The 14,842-nt window shown below is 41.5% G+C and overlaps 1 protein-coding gene across 1 annotated transcript in view; it reads right to left on the bottom strand.

Annotated features, from left to right (window-relative positions):
• LOC122561656 (ATP-binding cassette sub-family D member 2-like) overlaps positions 1–14,842 on the bottom strand; it is a 90,397-nt gene that overhangs the window by 12,358 nt on the left and 63,197 nt on the right. The window contains exon 8 of the mRNA XM_043713607.2: positions 10,249–10,333. Within this exon, the coding sequence (XP_043569542.1) occupies positions 10,249–10,333 (85 nt within the window). The remainder of the gene's footprint in view (positions 1–10,248; positions 10,334–14,842) is intronic.

The following is a 14,842-nucleotide window of genomic DNA, read 5'->3' as shown; positions in this document are numbered from 1 at the left end:
AATGAAACTATCACTGGAAGTGAGAGATTGTGATTAAGACATCAATTCTTTCAAGAGTAGAGTAACAAATGGGACGCAGGCTTGAATGTGACATTTAGTATGTCCTCATGAAAGAAGATTTCTACTAACGGAAGGAATGACCTTGCCTCTGCTCACTACAATAACGTGTGAAAAACAATGATCTATCACTTCATCCTATTGCAACATTTGGATTACACATGGAATGTGCAATACAGACAATAAAGTACCTTTATTACCAGCAGAGTCACACCATTCAGTGCCCATTATGATTTAACTTATGTAATTAACCAGATGTGCCAGTGTTGATGGCTGTCTGAAGAAGAAAATAAATTTATTCCCAAATGATTTGGATAGCATCATCTTTTACTTCTGGGAATGATTTGAGATAAGCATCTGCCCATTTACACTATGCATTTTTGAACACAAAGTAATATTGAGATTTAGATGCTATTTGCATAGAGCTGCAAATAAATGGTCTGGGGACAATTGATCCAAATACATTGAAGTAGCAAATAATGTCTTTGCTCAAAACTGAATTATCTTCACTTGTGTGATAAGAATTTTATGGGTTTTCACTAATTGTTTTTCATAATAATTAATGGCAGTCAAAGAATATTTTATTTCTTATTTGCAATAAAAATACCTCAAATACCTCACAAATAACAACCTTTGTCCAACTTTGTTACGATTGTCAATTGTGAGGAAAATTGCAAGAAAAGACTTCTGCGGTTTGTAACTCATCTGCCAGAAAATCTGCTGTCATGGTACACCATGCTTCTCTATCTAATAACATCCTCCAATCCTTTCCAGCTCAAATGTAATCAAATCAGTGACATTCATTATTCAACTCTGCCTACCATTTTGATCTGAGAAGAGATCTTTGGCTATTTGATTAGAGCTAAAATACGACAAAGTGCTGACTTTTTTTGAAATGGATGTCACTTTTTGAGATCTATTTGCTCTTGCAAATTAAACTACCTTCTCACTGTCTCATGATATATATAGGAAACTTTTCATATATGCTTTAGCATCCACATTTCAAAGGCCTCCATTTTCTTCCTCAGGTCTTTACATATTGTTCACATTTTTGAGTCATACAGAAAAGAATTATAAATGTAAGAAAACATGTTTATTCCTTGGTACAAGATGGTTTCTTTCGAGCAGCTTATGGGATAGCCCACTAGGGAACAACTAATTCTGGATTTGGTAATGTGTAATGAGGCAGACTTGATTAGAAAGTTTAAGGTGAAGGAACCCCTAGGAACATCCCAATTATTGCAACACGATAAAATTCACCCTGCAGTTCGAGGTGGAGAAGCTGGAATCGAAGATGTACCGTAATATTATTACAATTAAGAAAAAGTAACTACAAAGACAGGAGGAAGAAGCAGGCCAGAGTTGACTGGAAAGGGAGCATAGCAGGGAAGATGTCGGGCAGGCATGGCAGGAGTTGCTGCGGATAATTCAGGAGGCACAGCAGAAATTTATCTCAAGGAAGAGGAGAAAGAAATTTGCTCTTGCAAATTAAACTACCTTCTCACTGTCTCATGATATATATAGGAAACTTTTCATATATGCTTTAGCATCCACATTTCAAAGGCCTCCATTTTCTTCCTCAGGTCTTTACATATTGTTCACATTTTTGAGTCATACAGAAAAGAATTATAAATGTAAGAAAACATGTTTATTCCTTGGTACAAGATGGTTTCTTTCGAGCAGCTTATGGGATAGCCCACTAGGGAACAACTAATTCTGGATTTGGTAATGTGTAATGAGGCAGACTTGATTAGAAAGTTTAAGGTGAAGGAACCCCTAGGAACATCCCAATTATTGCAACACGATAAAATTCACCCTGCAGTTCGAGGTGGAGAAGCTGGAATCGAAGATGTACCGTAATATTATTACAATTAAGAAAAAGTAACTACAAAGACAGGAGGAAGAAGCAGGCCAGAGTTGACTGGAAAGGGAGCATAGCAGGGAAGATGTCGGGCAGGCATGGCAGGAGTTGCTGCGGATAATTCAGGAGGCACAGCAGAAATTTATCTCAAGGAAGAGGAGAAAGAAATGTACTAAGAGGAGGAAGAGGCGGCAACCATGGCTGAGGAGGTATGTCATAGACAGTAGAAAATCAAAAGGAAAAGTATGCAATGTGGTGAAGAATAGAGGGAAGCCAGAGGATTAGGAAGTCTTTAAAAATCAGCAAAGGACAATTAAAAAGGCAATAAGGGGGGAGAAAATAAAATATGAGGGTAAGCTCGCTAGTAATATTTAAAAAAAACGAGAGTTTTTTTAATATATAAAAAGTAAGAAACACAAAATTGGACCACTGTAAAAGTAGTAATGGGAAATGGAGAAATGGCACAACAACTTTGCATCGGTCTGCATTTTGAAAGACACTAGTAGCACACAAGACCTTCAAGAGAGTCAGTGGGCAGAGGTAAGTGCAGCAGCTCTCACTAAGGATAAGGTACGAGGGAAGCTATACAAGAAGCTCATCTATTCCATCCGCTTTACATTCTTTTTTCTTTCTTTTTTTTTAATGTTTCCATTTATTATGATACCTTTCCTTCTTTTAACGACTTCAGCAGAAGGCAACTTCTGCCAGCCAGGGTGAGGTGGCTTCCAACTGCCTGGAATGGCAGTATAAGCTTGGCATCTAGCAGGGTGGTCTCCGAATGTGGCATTTTTGTCATGGTGTGGAGGTCCCATTCTGTCATGGAGGTTTCTTTGACGGCTTCCAGGTATTCCGACAGCCCAGTGTGAAGGTCTAGTCCCAGCAAGCAGGACTTGTCTCAGCTTGCTGGGACGGTCTCGGACTGGGCCTGCGGGGCAGTTTCAGCCCAGTTTTCCAGTGTACCCCGACCTCAGGACCCAATAATTGAACTGCAGTGAACTTTTTTCTATCTTCTCATTTATGACTTCTGTCATTAATTTTAGTGCCACAGTATGTTGACTTATAAAACTTTGCACTGAATATTTTTGTAAAGATACATATGACAATAAATTGCTGTTCTAGTCTAATGTACTCAGATTTTTGGTGCCTGGCTGTAATGGGCTGAATGACCACTTCCTGTACTGTACACGTTTACATGTGTGAGGGTAGCATTCTAGGCCTAAGCATCTTCAGCTGCTTCATCAATGAATCAATCACCCTTTCTCCATTAAATGATCCAAAGTATGGATATTTATGGATGACTGCCCAATCCCTCCAAACCCTTTCTTTTCATAAACCCATCCAGATGTCTTCTAAATGTTGTAATTGTACCACCCTCCACCACTTTGAACTCCTCAGATCCAGTCTATATGCAACAAGACTTGGACAACATCTAGGGTTGGCCTATAATGTGGCAAATATCATCAATACTACACAAGTGCTAGGCAAGGACTATTTACAAGAGAGAATCTAATCATTCTCCCACGACATTCAATGGCATTATTAACATCCTTGGGGGTTACTAGTGGTTACAAGAACAAGTCAGAGGCCAGGAATTCTGTAACAGGTTTACCTCTTGTTTCATGAATGCCTGTCTACCATGCACAAGGGGCAACTCAGAAGTTTGATTATTCGATTTGCCTCAATGGATGAACCTCCAACAATGTACAAGAAACTTGCCATCATCTAGAACAAAGTAGCGCATCCACCAATGTCAACTGGAGTTAACTCACCAAGACTTTTTGTACAGTACCTTCAAATGACAATCACCCCCCCCACCACCCCACACACTAGAAAGGCAAATGCAGCTGATACAGTTCATAGAGTCATAGAGATGTACAGCATGGAAACAGACCCTTCGGTCCAACCCATCCATGCCAACCAGATATCCCAACCCAATCTAGTCCCACCTACCAGCACCCAGCCAATATCCCTCCAAACCCTTCCTATTCATATACCCATCCAAATGCCATTTAAATGTTGCAATTGTACCAGCCTCCACCACATCCTTTGGCAGCTCATTCCATACACGTACCACCCTCTGCGTGAAAAAGTTGCCCCTTGGGTCTCTTTTATATCTTTCCCCTCTCACCCTAACCTATGCCCTCTAGTTCTGGACACCTACACCCCTATTTATCCTATCTATGCCCTTCATGATTTTGTAAATCTCTATAGGTCACCCCACAGTCTCCGACGGTCCGGGGAAAATAGCCCCAGCCTGTTCAGCCTCTCCCTGTAGCTCAAGTCCTCCAACTCTGGCAACATCCTTGTAAATCTTTCAAGTTTCACAACATCTTTCTGATAGGAAGGAGACTAGAATTGCATGTAACATTCTAACAGTGGCCTCACCAATGTCCTTGTACAGCCGCAACATGACATCCCAATACTCAATACTCTGACCAATAAAGGAAAGCATACCAAACGCCTTCTTCACTATCCTATCTACCTGTGACCTCATTTTCAAGGAGCATGGACCTGCATTCCAAGGTATCTTTGTTCAGCAACACTACCTAGGATCTTACCATAAAGGATAGAAGTCCTGCTAAGATTTGCTTTCCCAAAATGCAGCACCTCATAGTCATAGAGATGTACAACATGGAAACATACCCTTTGGTCAAATAAAATATCTTAGAACATAGAACAATACAGCGCAGAACAGGCCCTTCAACCCTCAATGCTGCACCGTTCTGTGAACTATTCTCAGCTCGTCTCCCTACACCATCCCATCATTATCCATGTGCTTATCAAAGGATTGTTTAAATCTTCCCAATGTGGCTGAGTTAACTACATTGGCAGATAGGGCATTCCACGCCCTTACTACTCTCTGAGTAAAGAACCTGCCTCTGGCATCTGTCTTAAATCTATCATCCCTCAATTTGCAGTTATGCACCCCCCACCCGTACAAGCTGACGTCATCATCCTCGGAAAAAGACTTCCACTGTCTACCCTATCTAATCCTCTGATCATCTTGTATGACTCTATCAAATCCCCTCTTAGCTGCCTTCTTTCCAATGAGAACAGACCCAAGTGTCTCAGCCTTTCCTCATAAGACCTTCCCTCCAGACCAGGCAACATCCTGGTAAATCTCCTCTGCACCTTTTCCAATGCTTCCACATCCTTCCCAAAATATGGCGGCCAGAGCTGTACACAATAGTCCAAGTGCGGCCGGACTAGCATTTTGTATAGTTGCAGCATGATATTGCAGCTCAGGAACTCAATCGCTCTACCAATGAAACCTAACACACTGTATGCCTTCTTAACAGAACTATTAACCTGGGTGGCAGCTTTCAGGGATCTATGTACATGGGCTCCAAGATCCCTCTGCACATCCACACTACCAAGAATCTTTCCATTGACCCAGTACTCTGCCTTCCTGTTATTCTTCCCAAAGTGCATCATCTCAAATTTAGCTGCAGTGAACTCCATTTGCCACCTCTCAGCCCAATTCTGCAGTTTATCCAAGTCCCCCTGCAAACCTGTACCATTCTTCCAAACTGTCCACTACTCCACCGATTTTAATTTCATCTGCAAACTTAGTAATCCATCCACCTATGCCTGCGTCTAAGCAATTTATAAAAATGATAAACAGCAGTGGTCCCACAACAGATCCTTGTGGCACACTACTAGTAACCAGACTCCAGGCTGAATATTTTCCATCAACCATCACTCGCTGCCTTCTTTCAGAAAGCCAGTTTCTAATCCAAACTGCTAAATCACCCTCAATCCCATGCCTCTTCATTTTCTCCAACAGCCTACCATGTGGAATTTCATCAAAGGCTTTACTGAAGTCCATGTATACCATGTATGCCCTACCCTCATCTACATGCTTGGTCACCTTCTCAAAAAACTCAATGAGATTTGTGAGACATGAGCTGCCCTTGACGAAACCATGTTGACTATCTGAAATCAAATTGTTGCTTGCTAGATGATTATAAATCCTATCTCTTATAATCCTTTCCAAAACCTTTCCGACAATAGAACATTGGCTCACTGGTCTATAATTACCTGGATCATCTCTACTGCCCTTCTTGAACAAGGGCACAACATTTGCAATCCTTCCGTCCTCTGCTACTAAACCTGTAGACAATGGCGACTCAAATATCAGTCAAAGGCTCTGCTATCTCCTCCCTAGCTTCCCAGAGAATCCTCGGATAAATCCCATCCGGCCCAAGGGACTTATCTACTTTCACTGCTTCTAGAACTGATAACTTCTTCGTAACTAACCTCGATCCCTGCTAGTCTAATATCTTACATCTCATTCTTCTCCTCTACAATATTCTCCTTTTCCTGAATGAAAAAAGATGAGAAATGTTCACTTAGCACCTCTCCAATCTCCACAGGGTCCACACTCAACTTCCTACTTCTGTCTTTGACTGGCCCTATTCCTATCCTAGTCATCCATTTATTCCTCACATTCCTATAGAAAGCTTTAGGGTTCTCCTTTATTCTATTTACTAAAGACTACTCGTGTCCTCTCTTTGCTCTTCTTAACTCTCTCTTTCAATCCTTGCTAGCTGATCTGTAACTCTCCATCACCTCATCTGAACCATCTTGTGTCATCAACACATAAGCCTCCTTCTTTCGCTTAACGAGAGATTCAATTTCTGCAGTAAACCACAGTTCCCTTTCCTTACCACTTTCTCCCTGCCTGACAGGGACATACCTATCAAGGACATGGTTCCTTAAACCAGCTCCACATTTCCATTGTCTGGATCCCCTCCATTTTGCTACCCCATTCTATGCATCCTAATCTTGCCTAATCGTATTATAATTGCCCTTGTCCCATCGATAACTGTTGACCTGTGGCATGTACCTATCCCTTTCTATCGCTAAACTAAACATAACTGAATTATGGTCAGTCTCTCCAAAGTGCTCACCTACAACTAAATCAAACACCTGGCCTTACCAGCACCAGATCCAGTGTGGCCTCCCCTCTTGTCGGCCCTTTGACATACTGTGTCAGGAAACCCTCCTGTACACATTGGACAAAAACTGATCGATCCGACGTACTAGAGCTATAGCATTTCCAGTCAGTGTTGGGGAAGTTAAAGACACCATAATGACCACCCTGTTCCTTTCACTCCTACCCAGAATAATTTTGCTAATCCTCTCCTCCACCTCCCTGGAACTCTGCGGAGACCTATAAAAACTCCAAGCAGTGTGACTTCTCCTCTCCAGTATCTAAACTTAGCCCATACCACATCAGTAGACGAGTCCTCATCAAAAGTTATTTCAGCCACTGTTATACTATCCTTGACTAACAAGGCCACACCTCCCCCTCTTTTACCGCCTTGCCTGTTCTGAATGAAAGATCTAAACCCTGGAACCTGCAACATCCATTCCTGGCCCTGCTCTATCCATGTCTCGAAATGGCCACAACATCGAAGTCCCAGGTACCTATTCATGCTGCAAGCTCACTTACTTTATTTCGGATACTTCCTACGTTGAAGTAGACGCACTCCAAACCAGCTTGCTGTCTGCCAGCACATTCCTGTGACCGTGAAATCCTGTCCCTGTCCTCCCTACTCTCATCCTCCTGTGTACTGCAATTACATCTCAGGTTCCCATCCCCCTGCTGAGCGAGTTTAAACCCACCTGAACAGCACCAGGAAATTTCCCACTCAGGATATTAGTACCCCTCTGGTTCAAGTGAAAACAGTCCTGTTTGTACAGGTGCCACCTTCCTCAGAATGAGCCCCAATTATCCAAGTACCTGAAACCCTTCCTCCTGCACCATCCTTGCAGCCACGTGTTCAGCTGATATCTCTCCCTATTCCTTGCCTCACTATCACGTGGCACGGTAACAAACCAGAGAACAATTCTGTTTGTTCTAGCACTCAGCTTCCACCCAATCTCCCTGAAATCCTGCCTTACATCCCTCTCCCTCTGTCTACCTATGTCGTTGGAACCTCGTGGACTATGACTTGGGGCCGGTCACCTTCTCACTTCAGGACCCCAAGGATACGATCCGAGACATCACGGAAACTGGCAACTGGGAGGCAACACACCAACCGTGAGTCTCGTTCATTCCCAACAAGCCTTCTATCTGACCCTCTAACTACTGAGTCCCCAATGACTAACACTCTCCTCCTTTCTTTCTGCGCAACAGGGACAGGCTTTGTGCCAGAGACCTGGGTCCCACTGCATACCCCTGGTAAGTTGTCCCCTCCAACAGTATCCATTTGCCAGCAATTAGCCTATATCCCTCTAACCCCTTCCTCATCATAAATCCATCCAGATGCCTTTTAAATGTTGTAATTGCATCAGCCTCCAGCACTATCTCTGGCAGCTCATTCGATGTACACACCACCCTCTGTATGAAAACATTGTCCCTTCGGTTCCTTTTAAATCTTTCCCCACTCACCTTAAATCTATCCCTCTCTAGGTTTGGACTCCCACACCCCAGGGAAAAGACCTTGTCTCTGTACCCTATCCATGCCCCTCATGATTTTGTAAACCTCTATAAGGTCACTCCCCGGCCCCAACCTCTGATAATCCAGGGAAAATAGCCACAGCCTATTCAGCCTCTCCCTATAACCCAAACCTCCCAATCCTGGCAACATTCCTGTAAAGCTTTTCTGAACCCTTACAAGTTCCACAACATCCTTCCTTCGGCAGGGACATCAGAATTGAACGTTGTATTTAAAAAAATGGATCAACTGATGTCCCGTAGAGCGGCAACAGGACTTCCCAACACCTATACTCAGTGCACTGACCAATAAAGGCAAGAATACTTTCTTCACTTTCTTATCTACAACTCCACTATGAACCTGCAATCCAAGGTTTCTTTGTTGAGCAATACTCCCCAGGACCTCACCTATAAATATTCAAAATGCATCACCTCACAGTTACTTTAATTAAACTCCACTTGCCACTCCTCGGCCCATCTGATCAAGATCTCATTGTACTCAGAAATAGCTTCTTTGCTGTCCACTATACCTCCAACTTTGGTGTCATCTGCAAATTTGCTAATCATACCTCCTATGTTCACATCCAATCATTTATATAAATGACGAAAAGTGTGGACTCAGCACTGATCCTTGTGGCACACTGCTAGTCACAGGCCTCTAGACTGAAAAACAATCCTCCACCCCAAACCTCCGTCTTCTACCTACGAGCCAGTTCTGTATCCAAATGGCTAGCTCTCAATGTATTCAATAGATCTAACCTTGCTAACCAGTCTACCATAAAGAATCTTGTTGAATGACCACATTCAAGTTCCCCTATGTCTTACACATCATCCTGACTTGGACCTATTATCATTTGCCATTCCTGAGTCAAAAATCCTGGAACTCCCTTCTTGCCAGCACTATGGCATGCTTACTGCAGTAGTTCAAGAAGCCAACTCACTACCATCTTCTCCAAGGCACTTAAAAATGGGTTATAATTGTCACAGCCAGTTTGATATCCACATCCCATGAACAAATTTAAAGTACACCTTTTTAAAAAATCTGTTCCTATTCTTTTTTTTCCTGTGTAAACAAAAACGGACACCATTATTCATCACAGAATTACAAAAACACTTCAATTAAATATTTGTACTAATCAGTCTGTGTACCACTAGAGCAAAGGTTTTTAAGAGAATTAAGAAAAAACATTGTAGCCCCCATAATAATGAGAACACTTCACAATATCAGGCAAAGCCCCAATAGTTTGTAACATAAAGGCAGTAGTTTGCCAGAAACTCTCCATTCATTTCATTCATGTGCTAAAGGATTTTCTTTGAAGAGAGTTGTAACACAATATAAAGAACATTTTGTACTTCTAAGTTAAATATCCTATTGACATAATGACAAGGGAATATCAGCACACTGGAGGTACATTTCAATAATTATGTATTTTTACAAGGGCATCTCCATTGAAAAATGTTACTATCTCAGCTCTGGAAACTTCCCTTCTTGAACTTAATGCTGAATCTCTTCTCAAGTCTCTATCAATATCACTCCTCAGCCAAGTGCCAAACAGATCGTAAAAGCAGCCCAGTGACCGACTTTCTCATTTATTCTCAAAGAATGATCAGGAAGTGAACACTGGTAATATGATTAAACTTGTTGTAATACTGTATGGCTCAGCACAACGGAAAGTAACGCTCTTGTGTTGGGAAAACATTTGTTACTATTAAACTCAGTACTTTTAAAAATATTTGAAAAATATATGTCACATTTTATAAGTTTAGCGTGACATATGATCAACATAAGGTTATACCACATAGAACTTAATTTACACCCTATGGAAAATCCCTTTTTTCTGAGCAATTTGACTAACTTCCAATCTTTACCCTAAACACAACTCACCTGTGATAAAACATGCGTGCCATGCCCATCCGTTGTTTCTCACCTCCAGACAGGACATCCTTCCAGTCAGTAACTGCATCCCATCCTACAGTAATAGGAAACAAAACATTCTGTAGTGTATTGTAAGAATATATAGTGTAAGAAAGGAACAAAACTCTGGTAAATGAAACAATTCCTTTTGTACAGCTAAACTTTGTTTTTAATATTTTCAAATGTGAGTAAACTTTTCATGTTTTGTTGTAGGCATTTATCTCAATCTGCCTGCACTGGTTATGAATTGTATTTTCCTCCTCCCCTTCATAAACCCAAACTTGGTTACCATGTTCAATTTAAAATTGGCATCAATGGAAAATCAAGAAAGTTAAAAATAATTTGAACGTTAACATTTATTTTGAAAACAAAAACTGTATTTCTTTGGAAAATATCGCATAACCTTGATTTTAATCTTGATACAAGTCAAAATGCTCCAATTGCAGTGATGTGCTGCATAAGTTTTCACTTGAGGGCACATTATCTGTAGCAGTCAGGTCCTGAGAAGATCATAGGGTTCAAAACACACATGCTTGAAAATACCTAGCAATTATGAGTGGGTGCCTTCCTTACCATCAGACAGGAATCTGAGCAGTTAACACCTGCCAGTTCAAGAGAGAGTAATTTACATGGGAAATCTTTACTGTCCAGTCTGTTTTCCTCCATTTTTATTCATTCAATTTATTTACATTAGTTTGCAGCAGGTTTTCGCACAACTGATCATACCATTTTTTGTCCTATGGCATAACAGAGCTATCGATTTTAGAAGTAACTGGAATCTTTTCTTCCATATGGTACAAATATTTGGTTCCCGGTTTCAAATGGAAAATTGGCCAGAGTATGGTCAACTATACAGAAGCAAACCTTCCATTAGCATGGAAACATAAATTATCCCACCATCTCTAATTCTAGATTAAAGTTGAAATAATGAAGGCATCAAACAAAATGTCAGCTTTATCTTTCTCTGGTAGAGGCTAATGATTTGCTGCAAACTTTCAGCATTCATTATTTTCAGATCTACTCTATTCCCCTGCACACTATTTAATAATTGTTGCGGGAATGAAAGATATATCTCAGGAGTATCCAATTTTGTTCTGTGTTCTCTCCATTTCACTATTATACATATTCTGGAAATCTATGGAAATAAGCATTCGTTTAAAATAAATCAATGTAAGCCCATCTTGAAGAAGGTCATTGTCACCTGAGTAAAGTCCGCATATATTATAAATGCAACCGGTTTGCACTTAATAGCCACTTTAGTGTGCAACTTTTCCCTTTCACCCATACACAATAAGCAAGGGAGAGAGTATCTGGGACACTAGTTATGACAATATAACAAGTCATCTGGGGAATAGCTCAGGTGACTTGTCAATGCGCAAAGAACATTACAATGCAGGAACAGGCCATTAAGCCTCCAAACCTGCGCCGATCCATATCCTCTATCTAAATCTGCCATCTATTTTCTAAGGATATGTATCCCTTTACTCCCTGCCCATTCATGTATCTGTCTAGATATATCTTAAATGATGCTATCGTTCCTGCCCCTACCACCTCCGTTGGCAAAGCATTCCAGGCACCCACCACTCTCTGCATGAAGAACTTTCCACGTATGTGTCTCCTAAACGTTTCCTCTCTCACTTTGAACTCATGACCCCGAGTAATTGAGTCCTCCACTCTGGGAAAAAGTTTCTTGCTATCCACTCTGTCTACACGTTTCATTATTTTGTAGGCCTCAATCAGGTCCGCCGTCAACTGCCTTCTTTCTAATGAAAATAATCCTAATTTACTCAATCTCTCCTCATAGCTAGCTCCCTCCATACCAGGCATCATCCTGGTGAACCTCCTCTGCACCCTCTCCAAATCATCCACATCCTTTTGGTAATACGGTGACCAGAACTGTACACAGTATTCAAAATGTAGCTGAACCAAATTCTTATACAATTGTAATAGGACTGCCAACTCTTGTAGTCAATATTCCGTCTGATGAAGGAAAGCATGCCGAATGCCTTCTTGACCAGTCTACTGACCTGCATTGCCCACTTCAAGGAACAATGGGCCTGAACACCCAGATCTCTCTGTACATCAATTTTCCCCAGGACCTTTCCATTACCTCACATTTGTCTGGATTGAACTCCCATCTGTTATTTCTCTGCCCAACTCTCCAATCTATCTATATTCTGCTCTATTCTCTGACAGCCCCCTTCACCATCTGCTACTCCATCAATCCTAGTCTCCTCTGCAAACTTGCTAATGAGGCAACGTACACCTTCCTCCAATTCATTTATGTATATCACAAACAACAGTGGTCCCAGCATGGATCCCTGTGGGACACCATTGGTCACAGGTCTCCCTTTTGAGAAGCTCCCTTCTACTTTTACTCTGTCTCCTGTTGCCCAAACAGTTCTCTATCCATCTAGCTAGAACACCCTGGACTCCATGCAACTTCACTTTTTTCATCAGCTTACCATGGAGAACCTTATCAAATGCCTTACTAAAGTTCATGTCTATAAAATATACAGTCATTAATGATGATTTCCATTCAGTCCTATCACCAACCTTTGCCCTAGCAAGCCCCAACTCATATCAATAATAATAATATTACCAGCTGAATGGGAATCTTACTGGGAAATGAACTGCAGATATAATTACATATCTGACCACTATCAATACAATGAAATGCTTCAATATAAGCTAGCCTTGAATTAAGACAACTTGGAATTATTTCCGGAAAATTCAGCTTTGCTTTGGTGCAGAATTTAGGAGAAATTTTGGGAACAAGCAGAAGAAATATGCTGTTTTGAATTTTACATGAATTTCATAACCATATTCATTGGAGGAGGTGTCTTCACAAACAACCCAGTTGTTAATGATGGAAGACAACAAAAGATCAGTGCAAAAAGAGAAACATTCACAGCAATCTTCAGTCAGAAGTGCAATGGCTATAGGTCCTGACAACACTCTGTCAATAGTACTGAAGACTTGTTCTCCAGAACTTGCTGCTACTCTAGCCAAGCTGTTCCAGTACAGCTATAACACTTGCACCCACCTGTCAATGTGGAGAATTGTCCAGGTATGCTCTGCATACAAAATGCAGGGCAAAGCCAACCCTGCCCAATTACCACCTCATCAGTCTTCTCTCAATCATCAATAATGTGATGGAACATGTCATCAACAGTGCTATCAAGCAGTGCCTGTTTAACAGTAACCTGCTTAGTGACATCCAGATTGGGTTCTGCCAGGATTGATCAGCTCCTGATCTCATTACGGCCTTGAGGTGAGGTGAGACTGACAGCCCTTGACATCAAGACTGCATTTGACCGATCTGTAGCATCACACTATCAAAACTGGAATTGATGGATATCAGGGGGTAAACCCTCTGACATGTTGGAAGGTGGTTGTCATTGTTGGAGGTCAGTCATCTCACCTCGAAGACATCTCTGCGGGAATTCCTCAGGGAGTCATTTCCTCAGTCCAACCATAATCAGCTGCATCATCAGTGACCTTCCCTCCATAAAGGTCAGAAATTCACTGATGATCACACAATGTTCAGCTTCTTTCGTGACTCCTCAGATTCTGAAGCAGCCCATGTTCAAATGCAACAAGATCCAGTCAATATCCAGTCTTCGCTGACAAATGACAAGTAACATTTGCGCCACACAAATGTCAGGCAATGACCATTTCCAAAAAGAGAAAATCTAACCATTGCCCTTTGACATTCAACAGTGTTACTAATACTGAATTTCCCACTACTAACATCATTGGGGTGACCACAGATCAGAAACTCAACTGGACGCCTCATAAACAGTGACTACAAGAGCAAGTCAGAGGCTAAGAATGCTGCAACAAGTACAGTCATTAGTTGTCCAGTAGGCAAGTAGATCCTTCAATCCAACTCATCCATGCCAACAAAAATATCCTAAGTTAAGCTAGTCCCATTTGCCAGCATTTGGCCCATATCTCTCTGAACCCTGGCTATTCATGTACACCTACCCAACCAGGTGACTTTTAAATGTTGTAATTGTATCAGCCTCCAACAGTCCATCTGGCAACTCATTCCATATATGCATCACCCTCTGCATGAAAAAGTTGCCCCTTTGGTCCCTTTTAAAAAATGTTCCCTTCTCACCTTAAACCTGTGCTGTCTACCCTGGGGAAAAGACATTGTCTATTCACCTCATCTATGCCCCTCATGATTTTATAAACCTCTATGGTCACTCCTCAGTCTCAGACACTCCATAGAAAATAGCTCCAGCCTATTCAACCTTTCCCTATTGTTCAAACCCTCCAACCCAGCAACATCCTCAATTTTCTGAACCCCTTTCAAGTTTGACATCGTTCCTATAGTAGGGAGACCAAAACTGAATGCAATATTTCAAAAGTAGCTTCAACAGCCACAATCAAACATCCCACCTCCTTTATCCAATGCACTAGCCGATAAAGACCAAACACCACCTTCTCGTCTACCTGCAAATTCACTTTCCAAAACACTATCCACCATCTACAAAGCAAAAGTCAGGAGTATTATGAAATACTCCCCACTTGCCTGGATAGGTGCAAATCCAAC

Source organism: Chiloscyllium plagiosum, unplaced genomic scaffold, assembly GCF_037043375.1.
Source record: "Chiloscyllium plagiosum isolate Xiang-an unplaced genomic scaffold, Cpla_swu_hap1 HiC_scaffold_23, whole genome shotgun sequence".
NCBI classification, from domain to species: domain Eukaryota; kingdom Metazoa; phylum Chordata; class Chondrichthyes; order Orectolobiformes; family Hemiscylliidae; genus Chiloscyllium; species Chiloscyllium plagiosum.
This window is presented reverse-complemented; position numbering and strand designations above follow the sequence as displayed.